General features: G+C 43.9%; 1 protein-coding gene across 1 annotated transcript in view; it reads right to left on the reverse strand.

Annotated features, from left to right (window-relative positions):
* Positions 1–25,395, reverse strand: part of tenm4 (teneurin transmembrane protein 4) — a 359,498-nt gene that overhangs the window by 155,750 nt on the left and 178,353 nt on the right. The window contains 4 exon segments of the mRNA XM_084064566.1: positions 74–206; positions 208–221; positions 13,998–14,183; positions 22,911–23,111. Of these exon segments, the coding sequence (XP_083920692.1) occupies positions 74–206; positions 208–221; positions 13,998–14,183; positions 22,911–23,111 (534 nt within the window).

Raw genomic sequence — 25,395 nt, forward strand, 5'->3', positions numbered from 1 at the left:
TGTGTCTAGTTAGCGCTGGACGCTGGGCCGGTGTCAGAAGGTTGGGTTGTTTGTTGATGATGTGGTATTTTACCTCCGTCGTTGTCCTTGCCATCGCTGCAGGCGGTTTCCATGGACGTGTCACAGCCGGAGCCCCTCCAGCCCAGCTGGCACACGCAGTACCAGCCGCTGTTACCCAGAGTGCACCTACCATTTCCGTTGCACAAATCCAGGACAGCCCTCTGTGTAAACGAGCAACAACAAAAAAAGGGGGGAGAAATTCACAAAGACAAAAGGTTTGGGCGAGGATGACAGCCAGAGGAGGTTGCGAACGATAATAAAATGTTGTACAGATGTGCCATTTCAAAACTTCAAATGTCCTGCCATCGCCAAGACAGTACATTTTCAGGGGATTCCCAGGGCAATAAGAGGGACAATAGAGGGGCATTTAAAATGCTGAATTATTTTGATGATCACTGCTTTTATGATGCTAATTAATTTGAGCAACTGGTCAAGGACCTCTTCAAATCACCTTTCGCCCTCATAATGAGTCTGACACCTTCTTCAACACACATTCTTTTGTTCTCATGTATATGGATGTCTGTTGAAGGGAAAAACGGGGGTGTGTAGTGACAACTTCTTTTCAGGGGCAAAACAGTGCATTTTTAAGGGCAGAAAAGGGAGGAAAAAATGCATTTTCAGGGCACTTTCAGGGAAAGAACAGTAACGTGTGAAGTTTTGAAGTGGCACATCTGTATACTGTATAGATATCAATACTGTACAGGAAAACTTTAAAATAAAAACACACACCATGAAAATAAAGTGAGTCAATGGCGACTGTTTGTTGCAATTATCTTTCCGGTGTCGTCGTGACTTTATTAAACCCTATATACTTAGTTGACCGTCGTCCCCCAGGGGTCCACTCCTTTTTTTTGTCCCTCTACGCCAAAATGTCTGAAAACAGACGCTATTTTTGCCAAATATCACACAGGGACGCTGGGGTTCATTTGGTTATTAAAGGCATGTCGAGATTGTAAAAACGGGGCAAGGGCAAGCGGTAATGTGGCCCCGGGGCTGAAGTTGATTAATTTGATACACCTTTTGTGAAGCTTCTCATATCCCTTAGCGGCAAGAATGAGATAAGAGGGATCTTCTGAATCAATATTCACTCATTACTACAGTAGATTGGCCTGCTCCATCCACACTGCTACTACAGGCTGTTAGCAAGAATGCTACGTTCCTGTACCGCGCTGTAATTGGATCTGTTTTTAAGTGTTTTTTTGTTTGTTTGTTTGTTTTAACCCATTCATACCGGGAACACATCTGTCATTTTTGGATTTCTTCGGGCTATCCAAAAAATAGCAGATATACAAGCTCATAGCGCGGCACCGGAGTGCCGCGCTATGGGCTTGTAGATCAGCAATTTTTGGGGAAAATAATGTACATTTGTGCAAATCTTTGAATATATTTTTTTATATTTGTGACTCAAATCTTTGACCCCCAGAAGTTAGTAACAGAGTTTCAAATGTTCGCTTTTAAAAAAGATACATTCAAAGATTTGCACCACATTTTCCAGGATTTTTCCCAAAAAATAGCAGATCTACAAGCTCGTAGCGCGGCACTCGGTGCCGCGCTACGAGCTTGTATATCTGCTATTTTTTGAATAGCCAAAGAAATCGTAAAATGACACACGGGATGCGTTTCCCGGTCTTAAAGGGTTAAATGTAACCAGCCGGAGCGTTCTTCTTGCCATTCAGATTGTTATCGTCGGCGAGAATGTCGTGAATCAGGGGCAGGCATTGCGGAGGTGGTGGCTGCTGTTAAAACGGCTCCGTATTGTTATTGCTCTCGTTCTTTGATGAATAGTTCTTGAGAGCGCTGCGGGCTAATCAATAAGATTATCCCCTCCTCAGACGGAGTGTTGCCTTATTCTGTCGTTAGAAGGAGCGAAGCCAGAGGAGAGGAGAGGAGAGGAGAGGAGAGGAGAGGAGAGGAGAGGAGAGGAGAGGGGAGGGCACGCACAGAACTCCATGGTGTTATGCAAGGGGCGGGGCTACGCTCCCGCTTGTCGTCGCTGCTCCCGGGCAGAAACCTTGCATCTTGACATTTCAGAGTTTTTTTTTATGTTTTCTTCATAAAATGCATGCCCTATTTCAGTGGGGTCCGGGGACCCCCGGCAAAGTCAGTTAATATAGCATCAAAATCAGTTCAACCATTTTAACCCTATATACAGTAGTACATTGGCTATTTGAAAGAGGCAATCAACAAGCTCAAAAAGCTTGTAGATCTGCTGCTGAGGAGATCCCTGGCAGGTGGCACAAAATTATGTTCAGATGGGGGTCCGTAGCCTCATAGATTTTGAATTTTTTGAAAATGTACGATGACATGCCAAAAGGGATTAGATGCTAGGTTGAAAATGGTTACGTCTTGTCTATGGGTTTCATAAATACTTAAAGGAGGAGTTCACCCAAAGAATGACTTATTTTCTATCAATTGCACACCCTATGAAGCCTTGAATCCATGGATTCTTTTTTTGCTAATAATTTGATTCCCGTCTCCTACCAGCTAATGTATCCGGTAGGAGACACAAAGTAGATTATTTGTGTCTCCTACCGGAAATACACACGGTCATCAAATTATTGTCTTAGGAATGCCACAAAAACAAAAACAAATCTTCATGGGGTGTGTAATTGATAGAAAATAAGTCATTTTTTGGGTGAACTCCTCCTTTAACAAATAAAACATACTTATTAACTTTACTTTATTACAGAGCTTGAGACTAAATAATTACTACATAGGATACATTGAAACACAGGTTATTTGTCCCTTTCCTGACAAGTAACGGTTTTCCACCAGAAAAGCGACGATCTGCAAGGGTGGGCTTCGCTCCTGGACATGTGACCACGGGGTCTTGGGGGGGGGGGTTGTATTAGGGAGTTTGGGGGAGTGAAAGAAGGAGGTTGGAGCACAAACGACAGGTGAAACGTTCCCCTCTGAATCTCTCTGGGGATTGGGCTTCAAAGGGACATAATACTACTGTATATCACAGGATTATCTCTCGCCGCAAATCCACATTTAACTGGTATCTTTACGATTCAGGTCCCCGCCATGCGCAAGGCAAGAAGAAGCGTCAACAACATCTGGATATATAGAGCTATGAAATGTTTAAAAAGAAAAGAGTCTGTCAGTGCTTTTGTGTTGCAAGCGGTTGGTCGTCCGGATAGAGAGGATGCTGTGTTTGACCCATTTAGTAGACCAAAGAGAACGGGGTGGCTGCCTAACTGCTCTGATATCACACAGCGAGCGAGGGAACAACAGAGAGGGGGGAGAGAGAGAGAGAGAGAGAGAGAGAGAGAGAGAGAGAGAGAGAGAGGTAGAGCGTGGGTGGGGCTAATGAATAGGAGAAATACTGGAGAGAGAAAACTGAGGTGAAGAAACACAGCAGCATAGATTTGAGTTGAATGTGGTTCTTGGGAAACCATTTGCATATCAAGAGCGATGACTGGCTAAAGCCTGATAGATACTTTGTTGTACGACAGTGTTGCACGCCGAAAATAGCTGATCTACAAGCTCACAGTGTGTCGCAGACGCGACGATTTGTATATTTGAACTTGCGGATTGGCTATCTGTAGATCGGCGTCATTGTACGACGAAGCATACATTAGGCACAACGCCTCTCTTTACAAGTGGTGACACATTCATAACTCACTTGCCATATGATTCGTGATACATGAATGACATATACCCCTCGCCATTCATAACAGGTATACGTTATACATGAATGGCACATAAATGCCATCCAAATAATGTTGTTACACTTCAAAATAAAAGGTTTTTAAAATTTCAAATATTTATACAAAAATGTATAGATTGAATGGACAACTTTTACCAATGTGTGTCTCCAACACACTTTAGCAGTTCTAGTGCCTAAGTGACATATTCATAACTCACTTGTAATATGATCCATTTCTGACGGTGTGGCTCTGAAAGAGATAGCTATCTATAAGAGGGTCTGTCTGTCTGTCTGTCTGTCTGTCTGTCTGTCTGATTTATACTTTGTCAGTGTCACACACCGAAAATCACAGATCTACAAGCTCACAAAGCATGCAACACATTATGAGCTTGTAGAGCGGCTAAAGGCAATTGTGCTTCATAAGCCCAAAAGATGATGTTTGCTGCTGTGTTATTGCTGCCATTTGTTTTCACTTCTACACACAGGGCCAGGGTAAACCGACAGACATTTCCGTCATCTTAAAAAGCCCTCCTCCCGGGTATCTGGCGATATGAGAGAATAACAAATCGAGCAGCCTTAACATTGCTGGAAAATTGCCATCAACGGTGGTAAAGAAAAACAGCAAGAATGAAACATAATTAAATACAAAAAAATCTATTATTATTATGTTATTTTATTCCATCGATACTCCCTCTCTTTGGGTTCCTACTTCCAAGGCAAACATAACTGCCTCATATGATCTTGCCACAGACAGCAGCCGGACCCAATGGATAAACAAACTCCCGATTAGCACAACTGGTGCAGACTCCTTTGACATGGTTCTTAATTGGCAGCCCTTTCAAGAAAGAGACACCCCCCCTCTCTGCTGTGCCCCTGCCCGAGATGAGACACCCCCCTCTCTGCTGTGCCCTGCCCGAGGTGAGACACCCCCCTCTCTGCTGTGCCCCTGCCCGAGATGAGACACCCCCCTCTCTGCTGTGCCCCTGCCCGAGATGAGACACCCCCCTCTCTGCTGTGCCCCTGACCCATTGAAACAGTGCAGGAGGCTGCAAGCGCTCGCGCGCTCTCATGGCATGCAGTGCAAACAGCAGTGGTTTTCAAAGTGTGTGTGTATGTATGTATATATATATATATATATATATATATATATATATATATATATATATATATATATAATAAACTAACCGTTTATGAATGATCTATTAACTACTTACTACAACGAATTGTTATTCTAAAGTTTTACCCAATCTACAAGAGCTTGGAGATTGGCGATCGAAAACCGGCGAAAGTGGCCGTTTTCAAGATGTTTTGGCCATTATCTCTGGAACAGAAGGTCCAATTTGCTCAGTACAAAGCTTGTTGGATGCGTGACTTTGAGGACATTAAGCACGCTATGAAACATTTTCGGGTTATTTGTTTTTTTTTCAGGCGACCGCCTGCCCTGCCTCTACAGTGGGTACGCCACTGATACAGTTAACAAGTCAGTTAAGTAAAATTTTGTGAGTGATCTATTAGCTATCTGGATGTACTGTATAACTATGCCCTATATATAAGCCATAGTTATACATCCTTAACCAACTATTAAAACATATTTAAAAAGTCATTAATAACTCATAAACGAATAGTTTGTGAGTAATCTATTAACTATCTATAAGGCATCGTTCTAACTCCTTAACTGTTAACACATATTTAACAAGACAACTCATTATCTAATGGCTTAGAAATGATCTATTAATTGGTTATAATAACAAATAGTTATTCAAAAGTTCTACCATAGAGGGGCTATTTTTGCAATTTTCTATTTATCCCATTGTAAAACGAAGAAACCTGTCTGTCTGGAACCTGCGTTTTCGCCTCAGTGGGTTGACCAATTGAAATGAACATTGACCATTGACAAATGAAGAGAGTGCCGAAGCCAATTCTTCACTTTTCCCCAAATTGAATCGGTTTATTTGCCGTTTTTGGTGAACAGTCCTCGCAGACTATGGGATCTGTTGTCGTGGTGGTTGCAGTCCCATAGCCCGGATGGATGGTGCGGTGGGTGTGTGGACTAGTTACTGTAGTTTTTATTAAAAGCTATTTCGCAATAGGGTGGTGGGCACAGTGTATGATTGTTTTGGAGTCCTTGGCATCGTTTTTTTTTACGGTATTTTGCGAACCTGCGATACGCTGTAAAACTGGATTACCAGCATATGTGGACCGCTGGGCCACTTCATCCAGTTAAATGTTGACTATTCAAAAATAGCAGATCTACAAGCTCACATCGTGACGCACTGTGAGCTTGTACATCTGCTATTTTTGATGCTATTTTTGATATTATATATATATCAACTTTTGAATAAATAATAATATATTTTCTAAACTTAAACCTTCACTTCCTTGGCATGGAAAACGTTTGGGGGACCCCTGTGTTACCAAGGACGGAGGTAGCCGGATCGACCGTGGAAGGACGAGCCTCTACTCACCCCCCCCCCCCCCCCCCCCCCCCATCCCCCACCACTCACGCTGCACCGACCCGGCCTATGAGCGCTTTTAATTAGTGAGGCTGCGGCCTATCACAGCACCCCGCTCACAGCTGCACACTCATCCATAATGCATCGCTACGGTTACAGAGACCCCTTTTCCCAACACCCCCCCCATTGAGAGAGCATGCCTGCACATAAAACCCAGACACACCCCCCCCCCCCCCCCCCCCCTGGCCCTCCACACCTCAAAGAGGCAGGGCCAACCAGATTCACCGGGGTGCGAAAGTGTGCTAAGTGGAGATTACGGCGTGACTGCATGGCAAAAAAAAAAAGAAAGTGGATGGTGGTTGGTGTTTAGAATGGAGAGGGTTTTGACGCTGAAGTGCGTTTTCTTTTTGGTTTCTTCTTTGTTGCATGTGTCAGCGCTGGAGAATGTATGGCCTGTGGCAGTGGTGGACAGTAACTAAGTACATCTACTTGAGTACTGTACTTCAGTACATTTGAGTATCTGTACTTTAATTGAGAGTTTGTTTTATTTTTCAATACTTCAATACTTAGAACTTTCACTCCACTACATTTCAAAGACAAATATTGCACCCTCGACTCCACTACATTTCTAGGAAGGTACATAATGAATTAACCACTTAAGCCCTATTTCATTTATAGTGAAAATAGCAGATCTGCAAGCTTGTAGGCGTACTATTTTCACTATTATGCATTGATATTAAAAAGAAAATGTAATGTGTACTTTTGAATACTTTATATTAGTATGTTATATTAGTATTTCTAAAACCATGTACTTTTCAATACTTAAGTATTTTGTTTAAAGCGAGTACTCCACAAGTATCTATACTTTGACTCAAGTGCCGCGGCTGAGCACTTTGTCCACCACTGGTGGTCAACGACATGGTTAGGATGAGAGGAAGGCGAGAGACAAAGAAGGAGGAATGCCATACCTTTCACTACCTTATCCAGATAGTGAGCTTGGGAAGATAAAAGACAAGAGGACATATAAGGGAAGGTTTTGAGAACAGTGCCACTTCAAAATGACAAGACAGCGAGGCAAGGTGTTAGTTTTACACTGGGAAGAAAACAAAAGAAAAAGGACGGTAAACACAAAGGAAAGAAGTGCAGTCATGGAGCAAACAGCATGCTTCTTCACAAGCAACACAACGACACCACAAGCCGACACACACGGAGGGAGAGAGACACACAGAGACGGAGAGAGAGAGAGAGAGAGAGAGAGAGAGAGAGAGAGAGAGAGAGAGAGAGAGAGAGAGAGAGAGAGAGAGAGGGAGGTAGAGAAAGAGAGAGAGAGAGAGAGTACCAGTTCAAGGGAGAGCAAGTTCATGAAACGAGATCCGTTCTGCAAAAAAAAAAAAAAAAATCGCAATCTGTCCTCTATCATCTGCAGAGATCAGTGCAATGTCTCTCTGGGGCGCATTTCAGAAACAATGTGATTGATGCACATATTGCCACCCTTGAAACACAAGCAATATGGTAGGGTGTGTGCGTGTGCGTGTGTGCGCGCGCGCGCGTGTGCGTGCGTGTGTGTGTGCGTGCGTGCGCGTGCGTAGGGGTGGAGTGTTCCGCAGAGAAGGCACTTTTAACCACTAAAACCCCACACAGTATATAGTTGTCTGGGGTCTCCCATGGGGGGCTCTATACTAAGTCCACTCCTTTTTCCCCTCTATACGTCGGCGGTTCTCAAACCCCCATAACTCTGAGAATGGAACCCATTTGGTTCCATCTGTACACTCTCAGAGTTACACACCTGTAAGGGTCCACATGGAACCCTGAGGGGTCCCTGCATCCCACTTTTGAGAACCACCGCTTCTACACCAAATCTATTCGGTCCAAAATAGCTTGCAGATCTGCTATTGTCACCTGAATGCTCAGCCCAGAAAAGGGACGCTATGGGGTTCATGTGGTTAATCTTCAAACAGCAGGTCAGGTCACCAGAGGCTTTGGTAAAGCGGGGCGGGTATGACCAAGTCAGATTTCCAACGCCCCGGCAGACGGCTCAGGGCATGGAGGGCTCGCAATAATAATGAAAATTGATTTAAATTGAGATCTTTGGCTTCTTTAACCCATTAAGGCCTGAGGTTCCGATTCTACAAATGCCTTCTAAATCCTAACAGGAAAAAAAAAGTGTGTTTCTGTGTCACTTTTTATGTTTCTACAGTATGTCACTTTTTCATGTCAAGGACAGCAAAATGATATGTATTTGGCCGCGGACCCCCATCTCAAAATACGTTGTTCCAGGGACCCCCAGAAGCAAAGATTTGAGTTACAAATATTTGCTTTAAAAATATATATATTCAAAGATTTGCACACATTTTCTCGATGTTTCAAAAATAGCAGATCTACAAGCTCATAGCGCGGCACTCGGTGCCGCGCTATGAGCTTGTAGATCTGCTATTTTTGAATAGCCAAAGTGTAAAATAATGCTTTTTTCTTTTTGCTAAAATAAAAAAATGACAATGCTTCTCCGGGTCTAAATGGGTTAATGGAAGCCAGCTAGGGATACTCTAGTTGAGGGAGCAGAGGGATCTCAATGGTGGCACATATAAAAAAAAAAGGCCCATCAATAATGCATTGCATTATAAAACATTCACACACTGAGCCCTGGCTGTGGGGGCGCAGCCGGCAGCGCTCTCTAAGGTGTGCCATAGCAGCACAGCACTCCATGGGAAAAAAAATAACCCTCCCCCCCTCCTCCTCCTCCTCCGGCCTCCATTGAATATGGAAAGCAGCGTTCACCTACGAGACTTGGGATTCTTGACGTTTGTCCTGTCTCCCCTATTGACTTGAATGTGTGTGGGTGGGTGTTTGCAAACTCCTTTTCATTGAAAGCTTGTGGCGGGCGGGGAGGGGAGGGGGGAATCGCCATTGTGTTCGCTCTCTTCCTCTCTGATGCTTGAGTGCTTGGGACTGTGGAATGATAATGAGTGAGCTAGCATGTGAAACTGCAACCGTAAACAGAGAGGAGGAGAGGAGAGGAGAGGAGAGGAGAGGAGAGGAGAGGAGAGGAGAGGAAGAGGAGAGGAGAGGAGAGGAGAGGAGAGGGAGAGGGAGAGGGAGAGGGAGAGGAGAGGAGAGGAGAGGAGAGGAGAGGAGAGGAGAGGAGAGGAGAGGGAGAGGAGAGGAGAGGAGAGGAGAGGAGAGGAGAGGAGAGGAGAAAAGAGAAGAGGAGAGGAGAAAAGAGAAGAGAAGAGGAGAAAAGAGAAGAGACAAGAAGAATAGTACAACACAGACACAGATTGTTAGAGTTGCACAGCGAGCATGCTAGAGAGCGAGTGTTTTTTTGGATGGACTGTTACAGTAGTTACAGTGGGTTTGACAAGTCCTGCGATCAGACAGACACCATCAAACGAAAACTAGCTCGCCCACCAACCATAGCAGTGACACATGAGTGAGGGAGCTCTAGTTGGAATTCACGGCGCCGCTTCGCTAAATGGCTCCAATTTCGGTTTTCTTAAACTGAAACTGTCAAACCACGGCAAATCAATCATGAGCTTTAGTAAGAATAAAATAAGGAGAGGAAAATCTTTGCATGCTGTCATTTTGGCTGTCGGCATTTCGCTGAGAATAAAGCTGTGTTTTGGATGCAGACAAAAAATAAATAATGAAATTGATATGCTATTTGCAGACCAAATTATGTATTTTCAAATGTCCTTAGTAGAGTTTAGGGGCAACATTCCAGAGCAAAGGGGGTCAGTGTTATGTGCTAGTTCAGTGTTTATGTCCTACTGGTCATGCAGATTTTTTTACATATTGGTAACAGAGATACACACAGCTGAGCAGTTTGCACCAGAGACCAGTAATGCTGGGATATTCTATGACTCACACATACAGGTACAGATGTGCCATTTCAAAACTTCAAATGTCCTGCCATCGCCAAGACAGTAATTTTTCAGGGGATTCCCAGGGCAATAAGAGGGACAAAGAAGGGCATTTAAAATGCTGAATTATTTTGGTGATCACTGCTTTTATGATGCTAATTAATTTGAGCAACTGGTCAAGGACCTCTTCAAATCACCTTTCGCCTCATAATGAGTCTGACACCTTCTTCAACACACATTCTTTTGTTCTCATGTATATGGATGTCTGTTGAAGGGAAAAACGGGGGTGTGTAGCGACAACTTCTTTTCAGGGCCAAAACAGTGCATTTTTAAGGGCAGAACAGGGAGGAAAATGCATGTTCAGGGCACTTTCAGGGAAAGAACAGTAACGTGTGAAGTTTTGAAGTGGCACATCTGTATTAGGGGCAGTGGCGCAGCCAGAACGCTAGTACAGGCTGTGTCCCCGACCAGAAAATTGCAGTTATTGGGCGGATTTTGGGCGTTTTTTTGTTACTTTACTTCAGGTTTTAGGGTTAGGGTTAGGGTAGGGTTATGTTATTTATTATTATAATTTTTTTAATTCTTAATTGTCTGATTTTACAGTTTTTTATCAAAAAAAATATTATAAAAAATAAATAAATCCCAAAATGAGTTTTTTTTTTTGCAAAAGTCGATTGGGTGGGCCAGCTTTCTATGTCCCACCCATGGCTGCACCCCTGATTAGGGGGGCCGTTGCCAAATCAGCCATCGTCTTGGAGGTGCAAACAACACGGGTATCTCAGCATTGAGTTTGTGAAACAGATCGTATACGGTGGTATCTTTTCTCTGCACAAAACTATGGTTATTGTAACTATGGTTACTGCAACAGCCACCATCTTATGAAAAATGAAGAGGGGACGTCCCGGAAAGGAACCAAATCCACACTAGAACCACCTTTGTTTTGTACCTCCAACATGACGTCGACTCCCCTAATCGCACACACTAGGGTGTTACTGTATGTACAGTAACTGTAGCTACAAGAGCGTCTAAACTTTTTCAATTAACCCATTAAGACCTGGAACTGTGTCATTTTTAGATTTGAGCTAAAAAGCATTATTTTACACTTTGGGCTATTCAAAAATAGCAGATATACAAGCTCATAGTGCGGCACTGAGTGCCGCGCTACGAGCTTGTAGATCTGCTATTTTTGAAAAATCGTAAAAATGTGTGCAAATCTTTGAATATATATATATTTTAAAGCGAACATTTTTAACTCAAATCGTTGCTTCTGGGGGGTCCCTGGAACAAAATATTTTGATGGGGTCGGCGGCCAAATACATATCATTTTGGGGGTCCTTGACATGAAAAAGATTGAGCACCACTGATATAGAAACATACGTTTTTCAGAATACTGAGATTTAGGAGACATGTAGAATCGTCTTCAGGTCTCAATGGGTTAAGTGTGACCAGAAGTAGGGTAAAAACACATTCCCATCGGTGATAACAAAAGAATGACCAAAGGGGGGGATATCATAAGCAGAGGCATGGATTTCCACTAATCACCCCTCAGCAAATGGAACTCTCATTGTTTGGACCAAATTGGTGAACGGACAGACGCCATCCATCAAACAAAACGTTTACCAATCAAAAAAATCACAAACTAAAAACTACTGCCCAGCACTGCTCAGCTGTGTCATCACAATATCCACAGCAAGAAAAGCCCTGTGATATGATCTGCATGACGACGCCCATTAGGATACATAAAACTTAACCCATTGAGACCTGAAGCCGATTCTACATGTCTCCTAAATCTCAACAGTATTCTGAAAAACGTATGTTTCTATATCAGTGGTGCTCAATATTTTTCATGTCAAGGACCCCCACAATTATATGTATTTGGCCGCCGACCCCCATCAAAATATGTTGTTCCAGGGACCCCCCAGAAGCAAAGATTTGAGTTAAAAATGTTCGCTTTAAAGATATATATATTCAAAGATTTGCACACATTTTCCCGATTTTTCAAAAATAGCAGATCTACAAGCTCGTAGCGCGGCACTCGGTGCCGCGCTATGAGCTTGTATATCTGCTATTTTTGAATAGCCCAAAGTGTAAAATAATGCTTTCTTAGCTCAAATCTAAAAATGACACCGTTCCAGGTCTCAATGAGTTAAAGGGAAACATCGCTGATTTTTAACCTAAATCCCATTGTTCTGATCAGTTACAAAGTACTTACTCGTTACTTATTTCACCTTTAAAAAAAAGTAACGATAATAATACTTAAGTTATTACTTGGTATCAAAAGTTATTACTTATGTTACTCATTATATTACTATCACTGAAGAAGGGGAGAATCCTGTTACTGAACAAACGCTAAAATAAACCTCACAGAAGTTAAAAACGCACATATTGCACCCTCTCAAACCTGATGGGCTACCGTTAATATCATATTTGTATTAATGTAGTTAAAAACAAAATAAACAAAAGACAAAATAGTAATGCAAAGTTACTGTTTTGCCTCATGTTATCGGACATACATTATGTACTTTTCCTGACACTATATAATGATCTGCTCACAATGGGACTTAAAGCTTCAAATCAGCAATGTTTTCCTGAGTAATGTAAAAGTAATCCAAAGTGATCCAAGCAAATAGCCACAGCATCCATTTCGGGAAATGGATGACTGACATGAAGACATTGTAGTATTAATGCATTGTGGCTTTATATGCTAGCGCAGCACATCCAGTTCTATTTAACCCATTGAGACCTGAAGCCGATTCTACATGTCTCCTAAATCTCAACAGTTTTCTGAAAAACGTATGTTTCTATATCAGTGGTGCTCAATCTTTTTCATGTCAATGCCCCCCAAAATTATATGTATTTGGCCGCGGACCCCCATCAAAATATTTTGTTCCAGGGACCCCCAGAAGCAAAGATTTGAGTTAAAAATGTTCGCTTTAAAAATATATATATTCAAAGATTTGCACACATTTTCACGATTTTTCAAAAATAGCAGATCTACAAGCTCATAGCGCGGCACTCGGTGCCGCGCTACGAGCTTGTATATCTGCTATTTTTGAATAGCCCGAAGTGTAAAATAATGATTTTTAGCTCAAATCTAAAAATGAGACAGTTCCAGGTCTCAATGGGTTAATAACTCTACAGTAGCTCCATCAATGTTTACCTTTACAAAGGCACATGCTGTATAAGGCTGCATCTAAGCAAGGCCAGCCTTGCAATGGAGCATCATTAATGTTTACACAAGGCCTTGAATAAAACGTTGCTCTGCAAAGCGACATTTCTCTTGTTGACGTCGAGACGTTGGGCTGATATAATCCTAAAGTTATGAATCCGCTCGCCTCGACTATAGCGTCCACGTTTGAAAAGCAACAGTGAATGGCGATGGGAGCAAAGAAAAGCATGAGGGAGAGGATGAGTGGAGTTAAAGGAAAGGGACACCTTAGCACATTCCCACATTAAAATGCATGACGGCAAGCCTCGGATCCTTGAGCAAACTTGTTCATGCTTTACCGAGTTGCACAAATTCAATTAAGCATGCTTCTCCCTTTCTTCAGCAGATGGACGCCCGCCCCCCCCTTCCCCCCTCCCACACACACACACACACACACACACACACACACACACACACACACACACACACACACACACACAACCACACAGACATACAGACAGACAGACAGTCCACGCCTCCGTCGACCACTCCCCCCCGTACACACGCATGCGTGCACACACAACTTACACCTACACCCACACAGACACACGCGCGCGCACGCACACACACACACACACAAACACACACACACACACACAGACAGACAGACAGACAGACACACAGACACACAGACACACACACACACAGACACACACACACACACACACACACACACACACACACACACACACACACACACACACACACACACACACACACACACACACACACACACATGCGTGCGTGCACACCTCTCTCCTTCCTACCGATAGTGCAGTGCTCTCCATTCCAGCCGGGGCTGCATTCACATTTGCCGTCCTTGCAGGTGCCGTGCTCGTTGCAGCGCGGATGACACGCCCTCTGGTCACACCCGGCGCCCGTCCAGCCCTCCTCACAGCGGCAGGTGCCCGACACGCAGATGCCGTGGCCACCACAGTCGGCTGCACAAATCTCTGTGGGAGAGAGATGGGGGGGGGGGACCCCATTAACCCATTAAGACCTGGAACTGTGTCATTTTTAGATTTGAGCTAAAAAAGCATTATTTTACACTTTGGGCTATTCAAAAATAGCAGATCTACAAGCTCGTAGCGCGGCACCGAGTGCCGCGCTACGAGCTTGTAGATCTGCTATTTTTGAAAATGTGTGAAAATGTGTGCAAATTTTTGAATGTATATATTTTTAAAGCGAACATTTTTAACTCAAATCTTTGCTTCGGGGGGTCCCTGGAACAAAATATTTTGATGGGGGTCCGCGGCCAAATACATATAATGATGGGGGTCCTTGACATGAAAAAGATTGAGCACCACTGATATACAGTAGAAACATACGTTCTTCAGAAAACTGTTGGGATTTAGGAGACATGTAGAATCGGCTTCAGGTCTCAATGGGTTAAAGGCAATGGAAGGGGGGGTGGGGGGTGGGGGGTGGGGGGGGGGGGAGTAGTGGGAGGTGCGGGGGTGTCAGGGGGTGTCAGGGGGTGGGGGGGGGGGAGACAGGGAAGAAGAGGCGGTGATGAGACAAGGAAACAAAAAAAATGGGGGGGGGGGGGGGGGACAAATCCGGGAGTTATTGTCAGGGGGAAAAAAGCGGCCACGCTTCGCTACCTTGTCTGATGGCGGCTGAAAAGAAATTCCTGTGCCTCATATAAGGAGGCGATCCCTTTTGACAACACAAATCTAATAAGTCCATTACAAAGAAAGGGACATGGCTTTAGCAGACGGATTCTTCTCTTCGCCTTTCACTTCCTTTTGTAAATTCCCCCCTTTTTTGTGCCGTGCACGGGGGGGGGAATCTATAGGAACTACAACATATGTCAGGTTTAATTAAAACTGTCTTGACAGAAACACCCAGAGCTATTTCTATATGTCTCCCGCAGGTGACCGACAACTGACATCTATCTGCTCGGGCGGACATGGCCGCGCATTTCGCTGTCGTGATCTACGCTCTGCGCTTGATGGCCTTCTGGCCCCACGCTGCGGGCACCGCGGGGAGGGTTAACAAAAATGACTCGGGGCACGGGACGCCATTATCCTGTTTTGATTCCTGCTCGCCGTGGAACGCGGGGAGGAGGGAGAGGGAGCCACTAGAGCAGCAGACAACTCAGAGCAGAGTGCTATTTCACTAAAGAGGGACTTGAGACGTATACAGTAGCGCCGATTCACACTTCATATGAACACTCACAACATGTCTCGTCGCGACACATTCGTTTCTTTCAGCTGCGAAATCCATTGTTTTCGTCGAGCTGCATCAGCCATAGGCCTTGAGTGGCGGCGTGGCGGCGTGGCGGTATGAAGCTCGGCTGGAGCTATTGAAGGAGCGTCTGAAAAGACCTCCGTGACAGCAGGCTTGAGATAGCGCCCACCGCCGCCGCCGCCGCTGCTGTCGACGCTGCCTGGTGAACTCCAGGGAGACAGAATGACAAGGAGATGGAGGCGCCGCTTGGAAATTACACAGCGACAGATTACTTATGAATCGCATTGAAACGGTTACCTCTTTATTAACCCTTTAAGACCCGGAACGCATCTGTGTCAGTTTTGTTTTGAGCAAAAAAAATCATTATTTTACACTTTGGCCGTTCAACAATAGCAGATATACAAGCTCATAGCGCGGCACCGAGTGCCGCGCTACGAGCTTGTAGATCTGCTATTTTTGAAAAATCGAGAAAATTTGTTTAAGAATATATTTATATTCTTTTAAAGCAAACATTTTTAACTCAAATCTTTGCCTCTGGGGGTCCCTGGAACAAAATATTTTGAGATGGGGGTCGGCGGCCAAATACATATAATTTTGGGGGTCCTTGACATGAAAAAGTTTGAGAACCACTGATATAGAAACATAAGTTTTTTCACAGAATACTGTTGGGATTTATAGGAGACATTTGTAGAACCGGCTTCAGGTCTTAATGGGTTAAAGCGCACTGTTAGAAAAGAGGCTTAGCATGTGGGCTGAGAGTGAACAATAGCAGCCATGTATTCCTGTCTTGTTAGCCGAACCCAATTCAAAACGGAACCATTGGGGAACGAGAGTGGAGGTAAAGTCTATTAATAAGTCAATTACCGCCTTTGCAGGGCCTGGTTTGTCGTTGCTGCAAATTAAATCGAGCAAGTCGTTCCTTTCAGCCACGGAACCATAACATGACATTACCAGCTTAAAAAAAAGCTTTCTTTCTTTTTCCTTTCAGAAAAACAAAAGTCCTCCTCCCCCTCTTTGCTAATTACAGAGTAAGGCGCTGTTAAATTAAGCAAAGAGGTCCTCATTTGTACGTGTAACCGTTAATTTAGAGGCATCTTAACAGGGTTTCGTTAAGTGCCCCGTCGGGTCGCTCGTGTGCGCGCGTGCAACAACACGATGCCGCCGTTCATTAAGCATATGTAAACGTAACGCTGTGGAGGTAGTTACTCTGATAAAGGTCCAGCAATCAATCAATCACGTTCATCAGCAGTGGAGGGATTTGGGTGTTTTCTATAGACATGAACAGCGTTTCACACACAAAAGGCCAACGTAAATGGATGTTGTAGTAGGGATCAGGATCAAGGATTTCAAACTTTTGCCTCGATTGCAAAGAACAATTATAAAAATGAATAAATAATGAAAATAGCAGATCCACGAGCTCGGAGTATGACACGTTGTGAGCTTGTACATGCTCGCTATGTGGTTAATCAGACGTCAATCGATTCAGTCAACTTTTTAAAAAAAAAGAAAATTGATTGTTTTTCTCGTGTTGATTCATTGATAAATAAGAAATTAAATAAAAAAATATATATTGGAAAACCGCTTCAAGATTATTTGATAACCGATTAAGTTATGTTGATGAATTATTTCATAACTCTAACACAATGAGTAATGCATCGTTGAATATCTTGCAAGTCAGCTACATTGCAAAAAATACTTTTGAAAAATGATGGAATTGTTTTTAATTGATGAAAAGTTGTGACCTTTTTTTTTTTTTACTTTTTAAACTCTTTAAAAATATGTTTACATTTTTTTTATGTAGGAAAACGAAAAAAGGGGATATTTACTCACGACCCATACAAATTGGTCCGCGACCCAAACATGGGTCACGACCCACTGCTTGGGAAACGCTGGTCTATTATGCTTGGAATGGAGGAGAAACCTTGAAGATGCAATTACAAGCCTGCAGGCAAACCCTCATTTACCCATGACCACCAAAAACTCCCATCCCCATGATAGCCCTTATCATTTACTCTAAAGGACCTTGTAAACAAACCTCCCTCGGGGTGCAAGAATGGCCAAAACTGGCACAACAATACCACAAATAAGAGGACATAAAACTACGCGCGTTGAGGGTGTTTTATAGCTCATAGAAGCCTTGTAACTCGGAGCACGGGTCAGGCAGGGGCGAAGCCACCTGCGAAAATGAGCCGCTGGCGTAGAAGTTTTCCGGGGAGGTGGAAATTACAGGAGTGCAATGAAAAGACAGATGCTGAAAGTTTTCTGCCCCCCCCCCCTTTTTCCCTCGCCTAGTTTCTGAGGTTATGGGCTGCCGGCTGTAATACCCTGCCACATAATGTAGTGCCATATTGGACCACAAAAAACTTTACAATGAGTGGGATAAAAGAGGATAAAGAGACAACTTATCATCATTTACAGAGCTACTACTTCCATACAGGAGGAGCTCAAAGTAACTACCCATTTCCCTGAAAATCCCCTGGATTACCTAATGGGTCAGCGTGTCTGCTCAGAATATAAAGGACACTCCGCAGCCCCGCTCACTGCTTAACTACAAATCCTACTTCAGGAATACTGCATGCGTATACCAACACAAAAGATATTGTCTAAAGGAAAGCAATGGGAGGATTTCACTATGTTGGCCTATATAAAGCCTCGCGAGCAAGATAGCTTTCTTCCTGCTCACCCAGTGTTAACCCTGCGCTCGCACCAGCATCGACAACATAGACACAAAGCCACCAGCAGTCATTCATTTCCAACGGTAGCGGGGCTACAGTGTAACACTACAGTGTAACACTCCCTGAGCGACATGGGACAACGAGACGCCCGACGGCAAACGACATGCACATACAAACAGTTATTAACCCATTCAATCAGGGAAAGCATCTGTGTCATTTTAGATTTCTTTGGCTATTCAAAAAATAGCAGATCTACAAGCTCAAAGCGCGGCACAGAGTGTCGCGCTATGAGCAAGTCTTTGAATATATATTTTTTTAAAGCGAACATTTGTCAAATATTTCGTTCCAGGGACCCCCAGGAGCAAAGATTTGAGTTACAAATGTTTGCTTTAAAAACTATATATTCAAAGATTTGCAAAAATGTTCGCGATTTTTCAAAAATAGCAGATCTACAAGCTCATAGTGCGGCACTTGGTGGCGTATTATGAGCTTGTATATCTGCTATTTTTGAATAGCCAAAGAAATCTAAAATGACAGAGATGCCTCCCCTCTGCAGTACGTTGTGGCTTCCATGTGGATCTCTGACATCGTGTTGATGATGTCATGTTGATGACGTCATGTCTTGCCTAAAATATGAATCACACAAACCCGCTTCTAGACCACTGGTCCTCAACATCGGGTCTGGGGACCGCCAACGGTCCAAATGGACATTTACTGGTCGGTAACCACACAGTTTGCGCGTCTTAATGACCAGGTCTTATCTTAAGACCTGGAGGCGTGGCCAATGCTTTTTCGCTATTTTGAGTGGCCAAACAGCATTGGCCACGCCTCCAGGCCTTAAGGCCTGGTAATTAAGACGCGCAAAAAATAGGGCCCCCAGAGTTAAATTACCACTGAGGATTTTTTTACATTATAGATTGGGGTCCCAGAGCCAAAAAAGAAAAAAAGAAGTTGAGAACCAGTGTAGACGGCTTGCTCCTTCTTAGGCACCACACTGTGAACGGTTTTCAACTTCATGCAAATGAGCAGAGTCGAGTGACGGCCAATCAGAGGGCAGATGTGTTCACCTATCAGAACCATCAGAGAACGGCCAGCGACTAACGCAGACTCTCTGCACTTCTCCTACCTGCCTGTGAGTCATTTGACTTTAGTGGGGACTAGTAAAATGTCAGACTCCCCTATACTGGAGGGAAGCTCGCAAATATTGTTACCAAACTTTTAAACTAGTCATTGTAGTTGGATAGGATGGATCAATATTGAGCGACTGCGGGGCCTATTTCTCAGCTAAAATTAGTTTTTTTGTTGTTGTACTATATAGGTGAAATCTAGATTGCTTCCACCTGTCTCGAGCGGCTTTTTTGTGCGCTTTTTCTGGTGTTTCAATATATTTTTGTTTTTATTGTTTATTGTATTTCTCAAAGCAGATCAAGTATACCAGTAACTAAGCCAGAAACGTTGGTGGTGAAAGCAAACAAAACAAGCATTAATAAATTCTTTATTTTCTTTCAATGATTAGTTTCTTATTTTTATCTGGTGTATGGGCGACACTTTTTTTTTTACTAATAACTTAACTTTAATAACTTAACTTTATGCCTAAAGTAAAAAAAACAAAACAGAAAGAAAACCTCTTATTATTATTCCTTTGCATACTTCTTTGCCCAAGCAACTTGGAGCCACGGGAGAGAGAGCTCTAGAGCCGCAGGTTGCCTACCCCTGGACTAGACCATTGGTTCTCAAAGTGGGGTCCGGGGACCCCCAGGGGTACTTGGGGGGGTTCCAGGGGGTCCCCAGCAAAATGTGTTAATATAGCGTCACAATAATTTTAAGCTTTTATACTTTGGCTATTAAAAAAAAAATAGCAGATTTGCCGCGTGCCGAGTGCCGCACTATGAGCTTGTGGATCTGCTATTTTTGAAAAATCGTGAACATTTGTGCAAACCTTGGGATATATATATATATTTTTAAGACAACCTTTTTAACTCAAATATTTGCCTCTGGGGGTCCCTGGAACAAAATATTTGAGATGGCGGTCTGCGGCCAAATTCATATAATTTTGGGGGTCCTTGACATGAAAAAGTTTGAGAACCACTGGACTAGACAATGTGTCGCTGATGTCTTCATCTTTGTAAAAAACATTGATCTAACTAACATCATCATGTTGAGAGCTTATGATATACATGGATCGTCTAACATTGAACAGTACAGTATACAGTATGTTCAGGGAACATAACACAGTAGAACAATAATGCCAAAGCGAATAAAAATAAGTCAACAGTGGTGAATTATAACTACCAAACCTGGCAAGTTATAAAGACACTACACAAGCTGCAGACTAATTATGTTGTCGGTGATGTGGAACTATAGCGTATGATTGCTTTTAATGCACTATAGAATGTCACATATCAATTATTATTTCACACACACAGCAGTCACTTCGACGTGTGTTATAATGGTATGATCCATGAAAAATATAATGCGCTGTATCGACAACGGATAAATAGAAAGTGTTGCTAAAGTATTCCTCTTCACTGATGCGCTCACCCAAGGCAAACTTGCATGACCAAGTAGATGTTTACGCTGCAACCAGGTCCAGGGCATGAAACTGATAATGGACAGACAATGGCTGCAGTGACCATCTGTAATCTGAGATCTTGCGAGGCACTAGGCCAATGGTTCTCAAAGTAGGGTCCGGGGACACTGGGGGGGTCTTTGAGGGCTTTCTAGGGGGTCCCCAGCTATGTTTATCAATTCTGAGAGTATACAAATTGAACTAATCGATTTGTACACTCTCAGAGTTATGGGGGGGTCCATGGCCCTAATGGATATTAAACTGGGCTCCTTGAAATTAAAAACAGCTTGTGATCCACTGCAAAAAGCCACCCAGCCTTTGACATGAACATACTTTTACATAAGCATGTATAAGTATGCCAGTCTGAGAGCTTCTTCAATTTGCCTAAGGCTGCAAAAAAAAAAAGCTTATACAGAAGCGTTTCCAGGCTCCCAATGGGCTTTATTAAATGGGGAGATAGGCAAGATGGAAAGACTTTCTCATATTTGTTCAAGCACACCAACCAAGTATTGACAAGTTTTTACGTGCTCCCCCCATGTGCCTCCCCACCATCGGTGGTACTAAACACGTGCAGCGATTTCCTTTGACGAAGCACGAGAGACAACAACGACTAACTTTACAGCTTTGTTTTGGAGTGCCGACTTCACAGCACCACAATGCGCTTAGAGGTAAAAGGTAAAAATGAAAGAGTGAGCTGTGGTGTGGTGTCGAGGCTCAATCCGTTTGCTGCAGTGTTTTTATGTTGTCTTTCCATTCTTAATCCTTAGAGCATCGAAGATGGCACGGCGAAGCTTAGGAAAGTGTGTCTTGCACTTGCCCAAGTGAGAACGTTCCCTGCAGACCGATTGCGGTAACAGCATGGGAACAAGTACCTCCAGAGCAGGACGCGCCGTCATCAACTGTAAGCGTTTATTGTGTCAAAGTGAGAAAAGCAAGAACTGGAAAAAGCACATTAGCTTGCATGAGACCGTGCCTCTGACAATATTTCTATGATATACTTTTCTTCTTACTTCTACAGCTGCTGAATAACCATGTGTAACCAAACATCTACAGCTCAGCCAAGGGAGATTTTAGGCTTTGGGACTTCAGGCAGGGATAAAGTGACCAGACGTCCCGGTTTGGCCCGGAATAGTCCCAAAGCTGGGTGTTCCGAATCCCGACACTGAGTCCAGACAAATATCTCTAAAACTAAACTAAATATTTTTGAAAATAATAGGTCACCCTAAGCAGAGACACTCTGCTCCAAATGAAGCTGTTTAAGGTGAAGCCATTGATAAAACAGATAACAAGACCAGGGCAAACAACTGTGTGGCGTTTTATCACAGACTGTGGAGCTATAACTGATCATTGATGTGAATAATTGGCGCTTTTATGAGCAGCATTTTTCTCTCGGCATAATCACAATTGTTTATATCTGCAGAAGGCCATGCAATTACCCAAGTGTCAATGAATCAGGCGGTTAAATAAGTTTTGTTTTGAGAAAGAGGGGGGGGGGGGCAATCAAAGAGCTATCAGAGAGATCAATGTGATTGGATTGCTTGAATGAAGGAGTTTTGTTTGTTGTAGGGCATAGAGATGGAGAGATCCACCATTAGATCTATAGTACATCTGCAGACGTATAGAGAAAATACTTTATAGCATGCTATATATTTCCACCCACTTGGGGAGGGTCAGATCAAGGTAAGGGCTCTCACATTTCTCTACACCAAGGAGCATCAGCTACATAGGATATGCTGCGTCACTATCTATAGCTGGAATGATTACATCAACAATGAAATCGTTTCATCATTTTTATCTGCCATAAAATATAAATTCAGATGTAAAAATGTGACCCTGACTCCTCAAACACTCAGGATTCTATTGCATCATGGGAGTGTCCAGAATGAGATACATGGAGCAGCATTATCATCGTAAAATAAATTCTGCATTGAAATCTTCTGTTACTTCCCCTTTGTATGTGTTTAAAAACACAAACATATACAGAGCTTGTCCATCAGCTATTTTCGCAATTTGGGATTTTATTTGTAATGTTTTGAAAACCTTTTGAATTAAAGTGTGATATAATCAATGCATGTATTTATTTCAGTCTGACCAAAAGCAGGAATAAAACATATCCCGCACCGGCCATAAAAATGACTTAACCAGAGAGGGAGATATCAAAAGCATGGATCCCCCGCATCCCCTCCCCTCCCCTCCCCAGCAAATCAAACCCAGGTGGTGTTTCATCCGAGCTCAGAACTCACCTGTGGAGCAGTCGTGGCCGGTCCAGTTGGGATCACAGCTGCAGGTGCCGGCGTCTGCCAGGAAGGCTCCGTGCCCAGAACACTGGTCCATGCACGAGGACCGGGGACTGTCACATCCGGCTCCCCCCCAGCCCACAAAGCAGTGACACTCTCCCCGTACGCACACCCCTCGGCCCGAGCACGTCGGGTCCAGGCAGTCCACTACAAAGAGAAAATAAGAAAAAAACACATTCAAAGACACAGCTTCAGGTAAACAGAGAGAGACTATGCTTTTTATGTCTTTCCAGCGGCCATGGCCCTCGGCTCCGCTGCGGTTTGAGCCGGCTAAGCGCCAACCTGTGCCAGCCCGACCTGTGCCAGCCCGACCTGTGCCAGCCCGACCTGTTTTTCTTTTCTTTTCCTTTTCACAGGGGGGGGGGGGGCCTGAATGCGCCAACCCGCCGTGGTGGGTACTGCCCACGCTCGTCCTGGCTGGCACAGTCCTATCATCCTTGTAATGAGATTTTCCTCCCACAAGACGGGAGGACGGCCCCCCAGCACGCCAAACAGCACGCTCCCCTCCTGTTTACATCCTCTTAGAACAGGGATTGTAAAGCTTTTTTTTTGTTTCAAGGCCCCCCAGTTTGATATGTATTAGGCCACAAACCCCCATTATGATATGATTTCTTATCTGTAGGACTCAATCAACACTAATCCTCAGTGTTAATTTAACTCTGAGAGCGTACAAATTTGGTTCCATTTGTACGCTCTCAGAGTTACAGACCTGTAAGTGTCCATTTGGTTGTTAACTATCAATCATTTATCTGGGGACCCCCTGGACCCCTGGGGGTCCCCGGGGCTCCCCAGCTGAATGATCAATAGTTTATGGTCCATTTGCACACTCTCAGAGTTAAATTAACACTGAGGATTTTACAGTTTAGATTGGGGTCCCAGAGATCCAAATGGTATCAAACAGGGGTCTGTGGCCTAATGCGTGTCAAACTGGGGGCCCTTGAAATTGACAATCAGGGTGTTAGAAGACCACTGTGGCTAACGTAACGACGCCATTGATCTCCCACTACTGTATCTGGAGTTTTCCAATTAGCACTGAAAGATGCATCATTTCAATTTATACATTATGCAAATGCAAAGTGAATGGCTGTTTTCTATGGGATCGGCTCCTTTGACACGTTGCTAAATAAGCAAGAGAGAGAGAGAATGTGTGTGTGTGTGTGTGTGTGTGTGTGTGTGTGTGTGTGTGTGTGTGTGTGTGTGTGTGTGTGTGTACTTGTATTACTATACTTGTGACGGCCAAATGTCCCCCACAAGTACAGTCGAATTTGAGAAATAGAGAAATTACAAGTTAGGGTTGCAATTAGGGAGATTAGGCTTAGAAAATGACAAGAAAGACAAGACAAATTGCATTTATATCGTCGACTAAAAATGTAAATGTCCTCACGTATATATAGTATAGTAACACAACCATGTGTTTGTGTGTGCGTGTGTGCGTGCGTGCGTGCGTGCGTGCGTGCGTGCGTGCGTGCGTGCGTGCGTGCGTGCGTGCGTGCGTGCGTGCGTGCGTGCGTGCGTGCGTGTGTGGTGAGGTGTGTAAAAAAACGGTTGTCCCGCTCAAACAACACAATACCTACCACACACAGATGGCAAATGAGGCGCCAGGAAAGCGATAATGTCTAGCCACTGGGAGCAGCAGGGCCAAGGCATGGCAGCTCGCCTTTACCATGACATAAATGGGTATAAGGGGGCCGTGCGTAGTGAGACAAACAAGATCCCTCGCCTCTTAGCAGATGGTTTGGGCAGCGAGGCACAGGGATCAGAGGCTAACTGACAAGGCACTCTCTCCTGGCAATTAATCATAGCGTCTGAAGGTCGCGGGGAAGAAAGGTAGAAATGTTAAAGGGCCCTGGTCCGCATTCCCCATCCCGTCCGTACGGCCCAGCCACTGCCCACCAAAATAGAATGGGGGCCTATGGATGTCACAAACCCCCATTTATCAAAATCCCCAGGGCCATTTTTCATCTTGAAATGAGAGCCTTCAAGAGCTGACAAACACAATGGCTTCTTCAATCTTATCTGGCGCAGCAGCCTTATCCCACATCGCTAATGTGCAGAGCTGTTAATGGATTGAAATCAGGCTTGGTCTCGGCGCGACTCCACCTCATTGGATTTCACACGATGAATGGGTTTGTTTTCCGTGTGATTAATCTAAATGCTATGGATCCGCCATGCATCCGTAGCGTGGGTAGGAGAGAAAGGACGGTGCAGGGCGTGTGATGTTTTTAGGGGCAGATAGCGCCTAGAGTTGGGCAATTAACCCCAAAAAATATATCGAAACCGATATTTAGAAACAATAAGCGTCAGGTAGTTTAATAGAATAATGGAGAAGCAGTCTTTCCCCGTTATATCAACAAATCGACACGGGAAAAAAAAGTCTGATTATAACAACTTGAATGTGACGCCACCCCACAGCAAAAACCTCTCAAGATGG

This window comes from Gymnoscopelus microlampas (genome assembly GCF_963454915.1).
Source record: "Gymnoscopelus microlampas genome assembly, chromosome: 8".
In the NCBI taxonomy this organism is placed as follows: domain Eukaryota; kingdom Metazoa; phylum Chordata; class Actinopteri; order Myctophiformes; family Myctophidae; genus Gymnoscopelus; species Gymnoscopelus microlampas.